Source organism: Juglans regia, chromosome 8 (assembly GCF_001411555.2).
Source record: "Juglans regia cultivar Chandler chromosome 8, Walnut 2.0, whole genome shotgun sequence".
NCBI lineage: Eukaryota > Viridiplantae > Streptophyta > Magnoliopsida > Fagales > Juglandaceae > Juglans > Juglans regia.
The window spans coordinates 6,495,036-6,509,092 of NC_049908.1; the positions used below are offsets into that span (position 1 = coordinate 6,495,036).

At 37.1% G+C, this 14,057-nt stretch overlaps 2 protein-coding genes across 2 annotated transcripts; one reads left to right on the plus strand and one right to left on the minus strand.

Moving 5' to 3' along the window:
* Positions 1-3,073: 3,073 nt before the first annotated feature.
* Positions 3,074-7,132, minus strand: LOC109008276 (transcription initiation factor IIF subunit beta-like). The gene is made up of 6 exons (XM_018988297.2): positions 6,766-7,132; positions 5,260-5,368; positions 4,718-4,848; positions 4,543-4,617; positions 3,798-3,947; positions 3,074-3,488 (listed from the first exon to the last, which is right to left on the minus strand). Exons 1-6 carry the CDS (start codon positions 6,970-6,972, stop codon positions 3,369-3,371), a joined length of 792 nt encoding a protein of 263 aa, XP_018843842.1. The 5' UTR covers positions 6,973-7,132; the 3' UTR covers positions 3,074-3,368.
* An 888-nt stretch (positions 7,133-8,020) lies between these two features.
* Positions 8,021-9,814, plus strand: LOC109008267. Its single transcript, XM_018988288.2, has one exon. The coding sequence runs from the start codon at positions 8,021-8,023 to the stop codon at positions 9,812-9,814; it is 1,794 nt and encodes a 597-aa protein (XP_018843833.2).
* Positions 9,815-14,057: the final 4,243 nt, after the last annotated feature.

The following is a 14,057-nucleotide window of genomic DNA, read 5'->3' on the forward strand; positions in this document are numbered from 1 at the left end:
TGAACTACCATTTTGCCTTATTCCTTGACAAAATCAGTTTTAACAACGTTTAAAGTATTTTTAGAAACATAATAGTTTTCAACAAAATCGAAGAAAAGAATGTGCATTTGAAGCTTATTCATTTCTTCTTTCCATTTACGCTTAACACGTAATTTTTCAACAGAAGAAAGTTTTACATGATAGGCTTTTCGCTTATCATGATTTTCTTTTGAACTATATTCATTCACAAAAGCAACAAAATCAAACTCAAAAGATTTGTTTAAAACAGTTAAACTGTGATGAATAAGAGTAACAGAAGTTGCCATATTCGAAGCCGTGGGTGATAAAGATGAATTATCTTCTTTTTTATCAGCTTCTTCATTTACCGATTTATCCTTAGAGGATTCAACATACTTGGCAAAATAAAAAGCAGAGGTAACCCGAGAGGATGTAGATAGTCCTTTCAGTTTTAAAACAGGGTTAACAGGCTGAGTTGTCTAAACTGAATTTTTCAGAAATTGTTTGAGATTTTGGTCTCTTCTTACTGGATTTTCAGAAACAGAACCAGCGAAAGAAGATCTAGACCCAGCAAAAGAATTTCTTCTTAAGCTTGGAGTACTAGTCTGGTCAAAACTAATTTTAACAGTCCTATCTAAATATTGCCGAATGTAATCAAGATTACAATCATTGGGAATATTTCTGATTGGGGGAGCTTCATGTTCTAAAGTCCATTCATTGGAAAGAGAAATATATTTCCAATAAACCATCTTTGGAACTTGAATATTGGCATCTGGGGTAGAACTCTAGATCATACTTGCATATTGGTTCTGTTCAAATTGCTGCCAAACCTTTAATTAGGAATGGCATCAATACTTCTGTTCTATTTTGTTTACGAGATACTAGATTCAATCATTTTTAAACTAGTATCCTTGGAATGATCCAATCCTCCCTCTCGGAAGGACCGGTTCATTTTGATTGTTTTGAAAAATTTTCCTTTTGAAGAATTTTAAAAATTCTTTTTCTTAGAAAATGGTTTTTTAGAAATTTTCTTGTAAAAATCAACATGGAATTTTCTCCTTGTACCACCATCTAACATCCAATTATTACAAAATTATTATACAACTATCTAATAAATTATTTAATTCAATTTTTTTTACTTTTTCTTTGACTTGATGTATATGAGTTTAAAAAATACATATTATTTTTATTATAAAATTACCAAATAATTGTGAGTTAATTGACTGTGCATGATCATCAACATCATCACTTCTGTTCTTCAACATATATATATAGATCATGTTTTTCGCCATACATTTACACGTACGTACTACGGCTTCGATGTACCTCATGAGTCATGAAGCCCAACTAGTTAATTAAGCCTAGGCTATATATTAAGGTATTTATTATCTAGCCCTATTTAAAAAGGGGAAAAATTAGCCAAAAATATCCTGAGGGTTCTCGTCGAATTAATTTATTTATGTTAATGCATTAAACCTTATAGTACGTAATTCAGGTCATTCAATTGCTTAGTATGTAATTCTTCTATAAGAGATAATATATACGATCGATCGGGTGCTTAATTTGTTTGTTTTCCACTGGTTTGTGGGAATTAAATATCTTCCCAACCCTCTTTTTTTTCTTTTTTGCATCATGGTAATGTGATTTGGGTATGTAGAAAAAACTCAAAAACAAATATACCACCTAGCGTTAGAGATTTATACCCTTCAAAGGAGTAGTTTGTACGTACGTAAGTACTTACATACATATATATATACCATTTATTCTTATCTTTTTATTTGAAGCATTTTTTAATTTTATTTATAAGAAATGATATTTATAATCTTAGAGTGTGTAAATCTTTTACACTTCCATTTAAAAAAAATGGGTTAACCAAGTATCCACGTGAAAAAATTATTTTTTTTAATAGTTAATCTCATTTTTTATAAAGCGAGTATGCCGGGTTTGCATATCCTAAAATTGTATCTAACCTCTTTTTTTTTTTTTTTTTTTTAGGTTGCTAGCTAAGCCTACAATAATAGTAGATTGGAATCCCTTAGCACTTAGGATCTAGAGTGGAAGAAAGATGTTAAAGCACCTCAAGTACTGTTTCATAAAGTTAAGAAGTAATTTCTAACATGTTGAATCCAAGTGCACTCCTAATGGCTCCATGCGCGCGCGCACATACACATACTCATTTTTATACATATATAATTACCAGAAAATAGTATTTACGCGATTGGATTAATCCATCATTCTAAGCCAACACCAGCCGTCCAGATCAATACATGGGGATTTCTTATTGAAAACGAATCTAGAACTTAAAAAATGATGAAATAACAAGAAAGAATGAAGCCAACAATTTGATTGGTGGGAACACCGCATTTAGCACGTACTGAAATGCTGGCAATGATGATATTCCAGAAGAAATCTTATAAATCCAGGAGTTGAAAACGTATGTAGATGTCGGTCTAATGGCCACCTAGAAAATAACGCTAGGTTTGTTGTTAGAGGCTAGAGCTCTTCTATGTATAAACAGATTAGCGGACCAAATCTATATATTAATGTTGACGTAAACTATTTTGTCAGATGTTAATTAAAAAAAAAAAAAAAAAAAAACCCGTTTTATTAAAGTTTGCATTTCCACCTCAATTTTAGTGTAGAAATTGGTGCGCAAATCTGCTTACGATTAAATTTTTCCATCTTGTTAAGCCATGCACTTATAAATTTGGGTTCATGGAATCATGACAACTCAGGACCTTCCTTAATATTAATTGTTATGATATTTCATTGTCATTCTTTGAGTCTTATGATCTGATCACAGTCGAAGTTAAACAGATCACCGATTAATGTTAAGTACAGGTCTTTAATAGATAAATCTCGTACAAACCCTCCATAAAAAAATGGATCCCATTAAAACAGAATATTTTTTTTTACAATTTTTCAAAATGAAATTTTCTTTTTTATAAAGGCATGTACAAAACTTGTCTATTTAGAAGTCGTATAAATCATTTATGGAACCCTAAAATCAGCAGTGTCTTAACAGTTTATGGAACCCTAAAAGTCAATCCAGTAAACAGGTACGCTACATCAAAAGTTTGCTGAACAATAACTATTTATATTAATTACTCTTGAGCTGTTTGCCACACTTGAATTAAACCAAGATTGTGTACAGACTGCACCAGTGATGTGAATTTCAGGGAACAAGCTGGTACCAAAAGCAGAGAATGGATCCCTCCTTGTTTCTTTGCCTGATACCTTCTTGTTGGTGTTTTGCAGTCCTCCCTGCTTAACCTAAATATATTTATTTTGACTTGTGACTTTGTTTCTTCTCAGCTTCATTGGGAGAAATAAATAGAAAAATGTTCACTAACAGTCAGAGATGTGGTATATTATTCAGCAGTTGTATCTTCAACAGCTTTCTTATATTCTGGCTTAAGCTCGTAAGTTCCTTGGTTAGTTCCCCTTTTATTGTACACACACAGCTCGTTGAGTATCTCCTTCAAGAATTGCTGCAAAAAAACCATAAATACGAGAGGTGAATGCCAAGTTTAAGTAATAAAAATAAGGGAAATAACATAACCATTACTGAGAACACTGGGACATAGGTAACTTATGCTATTTGTTTATTATTATTTTTTAAGATGAGGTAATCATCACAACCTTCACCGAATTCACACTATACCATCCTTATGCAATTAACAAATAATCAAGTAATTCTTAACTTGTGCCCTACAATTAAAACAACGAGCATATTATTCCACCCTAAACATGGAATAGAATGCAGAAGAGAGCAACAAGTAACATAAGGAAAGACTTACTGCAGGTTGATCGGTCTCTTGGACGAGCTGCTTCAAGGCCCAATTTGATTGTCTTTCAAATAGTTTGAACATTATATCCTCCAGCTCCCCACGATCCCTTCTAGTTCTTTTTACGTCTGACTGCTTAACTGGTGCAGTTTTCTTCTTATCCTGCATAGATCATTGACAGTGAGCATCATGTAATTGTTCTTCCAAGCATGTAAATGTGCTTACTCTAAAGATAGGAGTAAATTTACGTTTGTTAAAAAGCATAAACAAGCATGTGTGTATGTGTGCGCGCTATTGAGTATGTGTTTGGGGAACGTATATAAGAGAGAACACGAATTAAGAACTGAAAGGCTGGACTGTGAAAAAAAAAAGCCCAAATTAGCACAGGCCTACTACTCCAGCTCGACACCCCTGAACTAGCCATTTCCAAAGTCAAAACAAGCTAACCTTACAGGCTGGGCAGCCCCCAGGCTAAGGCTAGCCATTGCCACAAATTGGACCCAATCAGGATGTGCTGGAAGGTTAGCTTTTTTGAGGGATGAGGGGGCGGGGGAGCTGTGCCATTTATAAGGATAAATGTTTTTCCCTTTCACCCAGAAAGATTGGTATCATAATACCAGGACAAAAAAGGTTCATTACAAAAATATAGCAAACACATAAAATTAGCAACAAACTTTTTAATTCAGAGATATTATTTTGTTCAAATAAACACAAATAAATCTGTTTGACAGGTAATAAAAACAAATAAATCTAATACCTTGGAAGTGGATGAAATCAAGCCAACCATTCCAGGCATGGGCCTCATATGTACTCCGCGATCATTGTCAATGACCTTTCAAAGAAATCAAGTTATTGGATGAAGCGGGAAAAAATAAAAAACATTCACAACAAGAACTGCCCTGGACAAAGCAATGCATGGTCAAATGCCCTACCCGTATTTGTCTATTCTTTATCATGGACTTGCTTGTCCTTTCACGGCACAATCTTCCATACTCTTCAATGTTTTCACCATGGGGTTTCATGTCAAACTTATGCTCTACCTTTCCTTCCATTGCAACCTTACCTACAAATGCAATAGTTGTTACCCAAATTAAAAAGAGCCAAAACTTACATTATAGTGCGGAAAAAATCATGAAGTAGCTACACTATGCATGGGGAACCCATTTTTAAGTGCCAATTTAATATTACTGGTTTTGGACTTTGTTAAAGGTTCCACGTAATAAACTTAATTGTGGGGGCGGTTGTGTATGTCATGCCCATCAAGGTCAGTAAGTACCACTTCCATCAACATTTAAAAAAAAAAGAACATCCATAACAATTCTCCAACTTTCTATATATTCACCATACCCAAATGAAAAATGAAAGTGGTCCCGTATACCCGGATTTTTGTCTATTATCATGATCAATAAAATTTTGCTTACCAAACTAAAAAATGAAAGTGAACCCTTCGGGAACCTTAAATTATGATCCTCACCTTGATTTGTCTCGGAAAAGATACACATAGGAACAAAATCTTTAAACATATTCAAAGAATAACTTTTTGGAATACTCCCTGCCTCGGTACCAGCCATCTCCATTGTGAACTGATTAACAATTCAAAACGTATTAGGAAGTTTGTCTCCAAATATATTGACAAGGTGTATGTATCCCAAAAGCAAGCATGCTAACAAATATGTTCAAAATAATCCTCTAAGGGCAGTGACCCTCGTAAAATGTGGCTGCCTCTACATATACACGTAATAGTTAAGGAAAGATAAATATTGCTTCCCTTGAGAAATTAGTTCCAAACTTATGCTTACCACTTTAGAGTCGTCATAAACGAGCACCATGGGGTAGGGGAAGGAACAAGATAATTCATTGAACTACCAGCTAAATAAGTGAAGGATAATCCAAGGGACACTATCCAACTAATAATGAAAAACATGATGAGCACCGAATGGGCCAATGGAATCCATTAGAGCATCTTACGAACAATATTTCATATGTCTATGCTATCATCCTTCAATTTGAAAAATCACATAATGAATACATAAGCTCCAAGGAAAATTGTTGTAACCGAGTATAAGAAAATGCTTTTAACTTCTCATACTGAAATAACTTAAAGGCTTAAAGCTATTCTCTGCAATATATGCCTAAATGAGAATTCCGCCCACTCTTTCTCTATCATATTGTTTTCACTCTGCCGACTTCTTAGAACGGAATTACTTCCAAGTCAAAGCTTCAGAGAGTATAAAGTTACAAATGAAAGGAAATAAAGAGGGAACAGAGATAAGAGACCAACAATACAGCGAATATCAAAATACTCTTCCAGTTGGAATTTGAAGTAGGTGAATTTAATGCTAACCGCCACAATTAGCTCATCAAAGCTCAAGGGAGACACAATTTTCTCTATAAGACCAGGTTTGGTCATCTCATCTTATCTAAATATCTTCTTCTTCTTTTTTTTTTTTTTTATTTATTTTTTTATTTATTTTTTATTTTTATAAAATCTTATCTTAATTTCTAAACACCACAAAAACAAATATTTTTCAATTTCAAATTTTCAACTTTTTCATCTAGTCCTTGCAACTTTTTCAAACTTCCGAACAAAACAAAAAAAATAATTAACTTTTTTAAATCTTAAAATAAAAATTATATGCTTGCATATAATATTTTTATTCAATTTTTTCTCTCATTTCTCAAAACTCCATAAAACATCTCAACTAAAACCATTTTACTGCTATTCACAAATTATTTCACACATCTCATCTCAAACCAGGCAGTTAACAGGATTCACTCAAAAAACAAATCAACCACAGGTAGGCAATAGACCATGATTTCCCCGGCGCCTGTAACTGTAAGTGAGAGGTACGCAAAGAAGCTCATATTAAAAACTAAAAGATTCATTTGAATTAACGGAACTTCCAACCGAGTGAACAAATCCACCAACTTAAGCACCAAGGAAATAGAATCCGATGGAAAAAAGAAAGAGGAAAAGCACCTGGAGGGAAGAGGAATCATCGTGGCGGAGAGGATCGAGGGAGAGGACGACCTTGGCGAGAGGGTGGGGATCAGAGTGGGGATGACTCTGCCACGACTTGGCAACCACCACCGGGCACTTCATGAGCCAAACCGATCTCTCGGCCTTCGCTGTATCCACGTTACTACTGCTACTACCAATACTATGACCATGCGCTTCATCCATCATCGCTCTCTCTCTCGATCGACCTCAAGATGTCTCTCAGTTCGGGGGCGGGGGATCAGTGTGCACTTCCTTTTCTCCCCGGTTTCCAAGTTTCTTTCCTTTGTTTTTCCCCCTCCTGATGACGGTGGTGTGCGTGGAATATTTGGGCTGGACCTTGTTTGGTACGGAAAATATTTTCATAGGGTATAAGGAAAACGCTAGTCGGCCCGAGGATTGTGACCGATGAATTTTACCGACTGACGTGGCACGCGAACAGAAAAATGAAAAACACATGTTCAACCTCGATATCTAAAATTTTATATTTTATATTTTTATAAATGAGATAAATTGAAATTGAAATTAAAAATTAATAAAATATTAATAAAATATATATTTTTAATATTATTTTTATTTTAAAATTTAAAAAAATTAAATTATTTATTCTATTTAATATAAAAAATTTTAAAAGTAATAATAATAAAATAAATTGAAAGAAAAACCAGACGCTCTTTGAATCAACCAGTGAATGGCACCGTAGCAACTTTTGAAAAGCTTTCTGATCGACGTGCATCCCTCTAGTTTTGAAGCAATGTGAGGTGTGCTCTGGGTGAAGAAGTCTGGATAGAAGAAAGGGGGAGCAGATGTATGAAGATCACGAGTGTAAGCAATGATATTAACTACCAAGGTCAAACGGGGCGTTTGGAGAATTAATGAAACGGTGCGTTGAATTCATGTAATAATAAGGTTTAGTTAAACGGTGTGTTCTCTGCGATAAGCCGACGTCGTTTTGTTCTTCTTGTGTAACAGAAATAAGAGTTAGTTAGAATCTGTTAGTCTGTTAGTTCTTTCGATGGTTCTATAAAAGGAAGGGTAGGGTTTAGGCAGAGGACCAGAAAATTTGAGTTGAGTTTGATTGTAAGGAGCTTGGAGAATGCTCGAAATTCTCTTCTATCAATAAAGAAGATTTCTGCTCTTTTCTTGGTTACTTCTTGAATTGTTACTGGCTTGTATTCTGTGTTTCTTGAGTCCCAAAGAAGAAGAGACATGACAATTGGTATCAGATTGGCGATCCATGGCTGAAAGCACGCGGGCAGCTGCTTCGAAGGCTCAACAGGAAGCTGTTTTGAAGCAATTAGAAGACCACAACCATGCTATTAATAGCATTCACGAAAGGCTCGATCAATTTTCTGATATGTTGAAGTCATTGGTTGAGTTTCAGCAAGTTAACTCTCGCAGGGAGGAGAACCATGAAGAAACTTCGTTTGGTAGGCGTTTGAATCAAGAGGAGAGGTTTCCAAGGGGCATTAGACTCGACTTTCCCCATTTTGATGGCTCTAATCCAGGAGCATGGATTTTTAAAGTAACACAATACTTTGAATATCATCAAGTTTCGATGAATCAGAGACTTTTAATGGCTTCATATCATATGGAGGGTGAGGCCCTCGTATGGTACCAAGATGCAGTGGATGGGGGTATCTTTACAACGTGGGAATCCTTTGTAAAAGCCTTGCTGGTCAGGTTTGGTACTACAGCCTATGATGATCCTATGGAGTCCTTAACACGATTGAAACAAGTATCTTCTGTGGCTAGTTACAAAGCACAGTTTGAAGCCTTGTCCAATAGGCTGAAGGGGTTGTCAGAAAAGCATAAACTAAGCTGTTTCATGAGTGGCCTTAAAGATGAAGTTCGACTTCCTGTAAAAATGCTTAACCCTATAAATCTTAATGCTGCCTTCGGTCTTGCTAAGATTCAGGAAGAATATGTTTTGGCATCAAGGAGGTCTTGGAAAAACAACACAGCACTGCCTGTTAAGAGCCATGGGGAAAGTGTGGATGATAGTTCCAAGTTTCAGAAGCATGGGGTGCCAACAAGGAGAGTTTTTTCTTCACAAATGGATGAGAAGAGGAAGAAACGCCTCTGTTATCATTGTGAAGAAAAATGGAATCCCAGTCACGTGTGCAAGAATCCCAGAGTTTATTTGATCCAAGCGGAGGAGGATAAAATCCAGCCTGTTATTGAAGAATCAATGATCATAGAAGAGGGAGAGGTATCGGGTGATGCTGAGGACTCTTTAGAAGTTTCTGTTAATGCTATTTCTGGTTGCAGTAATGGAAATGCTATGAAGTTGCATGGCAAGATTGGCCCTTGTTCAGTTGAAATTCTTATAGATTCTGGAAGCACACATAATTTTTTGGATCCTATGGTGGTCCAAGAAGCTAAGTTGAAGGTCAGAAAAGACTACAGCTTGCAAGTAAGGGTCGCCAATGGTGATAAAATTTTGAGCCAGGGAAGGGGTGAAGAACTAATCAAGATTCAAGGTTCGAAGTTCTCTGTTCCTTTTCATGTATTAACATTGGGAGGATGTGATATCGTTCTTGGAGTTCAATGGTTAAAAACCTTAGGCAACATTACTTGGAACTTTATTGATATGTCAATGAGTTTTGAGTGGAATGACCAGATGGTTAAGTTGCAAGGATTGACTGCTGCAAGTGTTCACATGTTGTCAGGAACTATGGCAATTAAATCAGATTTTATAAGTCAACAAGCATGGTTGTTACAGTTAAGGCCTGTGGAGCAACCACATAATGAAGTATGTTCTGGAGGACCAATGGCTGAGTTGCTTGAAGGATTCCAGGATGTGTTTGCTGAACCTGTTGGATTGCCACCAAAAAGAGAGTTTGATCACTCAATCAACCTGAAGGATGGGGCTTCTCCTGTTATAGTTCGACCTTACAGGTATCCTCATTACCAGAAATCCGAGATAGAACAAATTGTACATGAATTGTTGCAAACTGGTGTAGTAAGACCCAGCCAAAGCCCTTTTTCTTCACCAGTGTTATTGGTTAAGAAGGCTGATGCATCTTGACGTATGTGCATCGACTATAGAGCGTTTAATAAAGAAACCATTAAAGATAAATTCCCAATACCAGTAATTGATGAACTGTTTGGAGCTCATGTGTTTTCAAAGCTGGATTTAAGGGCTGGATATCATCAGATTCGTGTAAAGGAGGAGGATATTCACAAGACAGCATTTAGAACTCATGAAAACCATTATGAGTTCTTGGTAATGCCATTTGGTCTTACAAATGCTCCTGCCACCTTTCAAGGATTAATGAACCATATTTTTAAACCATTCTTGAGAAGGTTTGTTTTGGTTTTTTTTTTATGACATTTTGGTGTATAGCAAAACTGTTGGTGATCATTTGTTGCATGTAGAGACTGTGTTGGGCATTTTGAGGCAGCATACACTTTATGCAAAGATGTCTAAATGTAAGTTTGGTGTGCTTGAAATCGAGTACTTGGGCCACATAATTTCGGGGAAAGGAGTACAAACTGATGCTGCCAAGACAGCAACCATGATTCAATGGCCTATTCCTAAAACCTTGAAGTCCTTAAAAGGATTTCTAGGGTTAACAGGTTATTATAGGAAGTTCATATGCAGTTATGGCTCCATAGAAGCACCTTTGACAGAATTGTTGAAGAAAAATTCCTTTTGTTGGAATGATAAAGCTGCTGCTGCCTTTGAGCTCTTGAAAAAAGCTGTGAGCAATCCTCCTGTGCTGAGACTACCAGATTTCACCAAAGTGTTCACCATTGAGTGTGGTGTTTTTGGTGTGGGCCTTGGGGCAGTCTTGATGCAAGATTCTCAACCTATTGCCTTTTATATCAAAGCCTTAAAAGGAAAAGCACTACTTTTATCTACATATGAGAAAGAGCTCTTAGCTCTAGTGTCTGCTGTCCAGAGATGGAGACCTTACCTATTGGGTCATTCCTTTAAAATCAAAACTAACCAACAAACATTGAAGTTTTTGGTCGAGCAGAGGATAGGCACTGAGTCACAGCACAAGTGGGTGTCTAAACTGATTGGTTATGACTTTTAGTTGATTACAAGAAGGGTAAAGAGAACTTAGTAGCTGATGCTCTTTCGAGAAGAGATGAGGAAAAACAGCCAGTGCTTGCAATGATTTCCTTTCCAAATCTCTTGTGGATTGAAGAGTTGAAAAGAAGTTATTCCTCTTGTTCTAAATTTTCTGCAATTCTGACTAAGTTGCAGCAAGGTCAGGAGGCACCAAAACATTTTTCTATTCAGCAAGATTTTTTGCTGAGGAATGGGAAGTTGGTTGTCATCCCTTCTACTTCATTCCACTCCAAGGTGCTGCAATTCATCCATAACAATCCCCAAGCAGGTCATGTGGGATATCATAAGACCTTACAAAGGGCAAGAAGAGACTTTTGGTGGGAAGGCATGAGGAAAGATGTCAGAAGGCTGGTGAAAGAATGTGAAGTTTGTCAAGTCAGCAAGTATGAAAATGTGCAGTACCATGGTCTGTTACAACCACTTTCTATACCTCAATCTCCATGGTTGGATATTTCCATGGACTTCATTGATGGGTTGCCCAATTCTAATGGATTTTCTGTGGTGGACAGACTAACCAAATCTGCCCATTTCTTTCCCATTTCACATCCTTATACAGCTGTTAAAGTTGCTCAAGTTTTCTTTTATGGGGTGTTCAAATTGCATGGGCTACCAAGATCAATTGTTTCTGACCGAGATACAGTTTTCACTAGTTCATTTTGGAAACAGTTATTTCAGATGCAAGGGGTCTCTTTGGATTTCAGTTCTTCTTACCATCCTCAGTCAAATGGTCAAACAGAAGCATTGAATAAATGTGTGGAATGGTACTTAAGGTGTTATTGCAGTCAAAAACCAAAGGAATGGACTTCATGGTTACCAATCGTTGAATGGTGTTACAACACTACTATGCATTCTTCTATCAAAATGTCTCCCTTTGAAGCTCTCTATGGCTAGGCACCACCAAAGTTGATGGCCTATGTCTCAGGAACGTGCTCTAATGATGCTGTTGATAGGTAGCTCAGGTCAAGGCAGGAATTGTGGACCTTATTGAGAGACAATATAAAGAGGGCACAGCATAGGATGAAATTCTATGCTGACAAAAATAGAAGTGAAAGATCTTTTGAAGAAGGTGATTGGGTCTTTTTAAGACTCCAACCTTATAGGCAGAAATCAGTCGCAATGAGGCATAACATGAAGCTAGAACCAAGATTTTATGGACCCTTCCAGATTGTGAAAAAGTTGGGATCGGTGGCTTATAGACTAAATTTGCCTAGCTCATAAAAAATACACCCAGTTTTTCATGTGTCGTGTTTAAAAAAGAAACTTGGCCAGCATATGGTACCCTTACCAACATTACCTCCCACTGATTCGAGTGGTTAGTTACAACTTGAGCCTCAGAAAATTTTGGAGAGAAGAGTTTCTAAGAGTGGTAATCATGCTGTGACAGAAGTACTTGTGAGTTGGGTGGGGGCTGCAGTGGAGGAGTCTTCTTGGGAAAGCTTGTGGAAATTGAGACAACTCTACCCACACCTTGTGGGAACTGTGTTGTGAGGTGTGCTCTGGGTGAAGAACTTGTGGTCAAGTCCTTTAAGAGGGGGAGAATGTGAGGTGTGCTCTGGGTGAAGAAGTCTGGATAGAAGAAAGGGGGAGCAGATGTATGAAGATCACGAGTGTAAGCAACGATATTAACTACCAAGGTCAAACGGGGCTTTTGGAGAATTAATGAAACGGTGCGTTGAATTCATGTAATAACAAGGTTTAGTTAAACGGTGCGTTCTCTACGATAAGCCGACGTCGTTTTGTTCTTCTTGTGTAACAGAAATAAGAGTTAGTTAGAATCTGTTAGTCTGTTAGTTCTTTCGATGGTTCTATAAAAGGAAGGGTAGGGTTTAGGCAGAGGACCAGAAAATTTGAGTTGAGTTTGATTGTAAGGAGCTTGGAGAATGCTCGAAATTCTCTTCTATCAATAAAGAAGATTTCTGCTCTTTTCTTGGTTACTTCTTGAATTATTACTGGCTTGTATTCTATGTTTCTTGAGTCCCAGAGAAGAAGAGACATAACAAGCAACCGATCATCGCTCCCCTCCCTCTATCCCTCCCGTCGCGGAACATGATATCGCCTCCCTTCGTCACAAGTAGGCCTAGGCAAAAAGATCGTAGGACCGACCCGTCCGAATAATCTAACCCGACCCGATCCATCAATGCGGGTTAAATGTATTTTCGGATCGAACCCATAAACTGTCGGTTTTAACCCGGCTAAAGTCACGCAAATGAAACCTAACCTTCCCCATTCTCTTCCTCATCTCTCGTCTAAGTTTGCTATTTTCTTTGAGTTTCTTATTTGTCGCGGCCTTTGTTTTGTGGTCGAGAACGATGAGGTTTCTTCTCTAGACGAGGGCTTGATGGGGGATGGAGCGGTTGGTGACGAAGATAGCCGGATGGGAGCCGATATGCAGAGTAATGATGGGGCCATACCTGGTGTGGAGATTGCGGAGTATGAGCTCGAGCTTTGAGAAGGACTTGCGAAGCAAAGAGAAGTTGCCGATGATGGGGATGTTAAGGGGTCCGAGAGGGAGATCCTTCTTTCCGGAGGATTTCTTGAAGACGAGAAGGTTGGGGCTGTGATACAGAGTAAGACGATGTTGATGAAACAGGTCTCCATTGTCGACCTCAACAATAGGATTATGCTCAGTTCAGTTCAATATCCGACCAATTTTGTGTGGCCATTTATATGATTGACGGTGCTGATCAAGGCACAATGTTGAAGCGGGCGGTGCTGATGATTTATGACCCACTGCCACAAGAACATTTTTTCATTTTTTTTGTAAAAAATGTGTCGATCAGACCCGACTTTTAGCGGGTCAACTTGAGCTGGCTTGCAAAACAATGCGGGCCCAGATCCTGCACGGTTTGATCATGTTGCAGGCCTAGTCACAACTCACAAGTGCCTCCCGTCATGTGGTTTTTTTCTTTATTTTTTTATTTTTTCAGGTCTGAGACTCAAGTTTTGCAATATAAAGTAGTACCAAAATTTGGGGGCTTAAGGCCATGGTGCTTCCCTTGTAAATATTTGTATTTATTTATTTATTTTATGTTTTTTTTAAACTAATTGAATTGTGATATTTATGATCTATATACTGCTTGCTTACTTGTTAAGAAAAAATAAAAATAAAAATATATATAAATGTGTAATATAAAAATAATAAGTATAATTTTTTTAAAATATCTTATATCGAAAAAAATCATGACCATGG

Excerpts from the sequence above, each read along its gene's own strand:
- LOC109008276 (XM_018988297.2), bottom strand. The coding sequence starts at position 6,972 with ATGATGGATGAAGCGCATGGTCATAGTATTGGTAGTAGCAGTAGTAAC. Across the intron at positions 4,849-5,259 it reads CTTTTCCGAGACAAATCAAG|GTAAGGTTGCAATGGAAGGA; the intron begins GTGAGGATCATA and ends TTGCATTTGTAG. Across the intron at positions 3,489-3,797 it reads AAGAGACCGATCAACCTGCA|CAATTCTTGAAGGAGATACT; the intron begins GTAAGTCTTTCC and ends GTTTTTTTGCAG.
- LOC109008267 (XM_018988288.2), top strand. The coding sequence starts at position 8,021 with ATGGCTGAAAGCACGCGGGCAGCTGCTTCGAAGGCTCAACAGGAAGCT.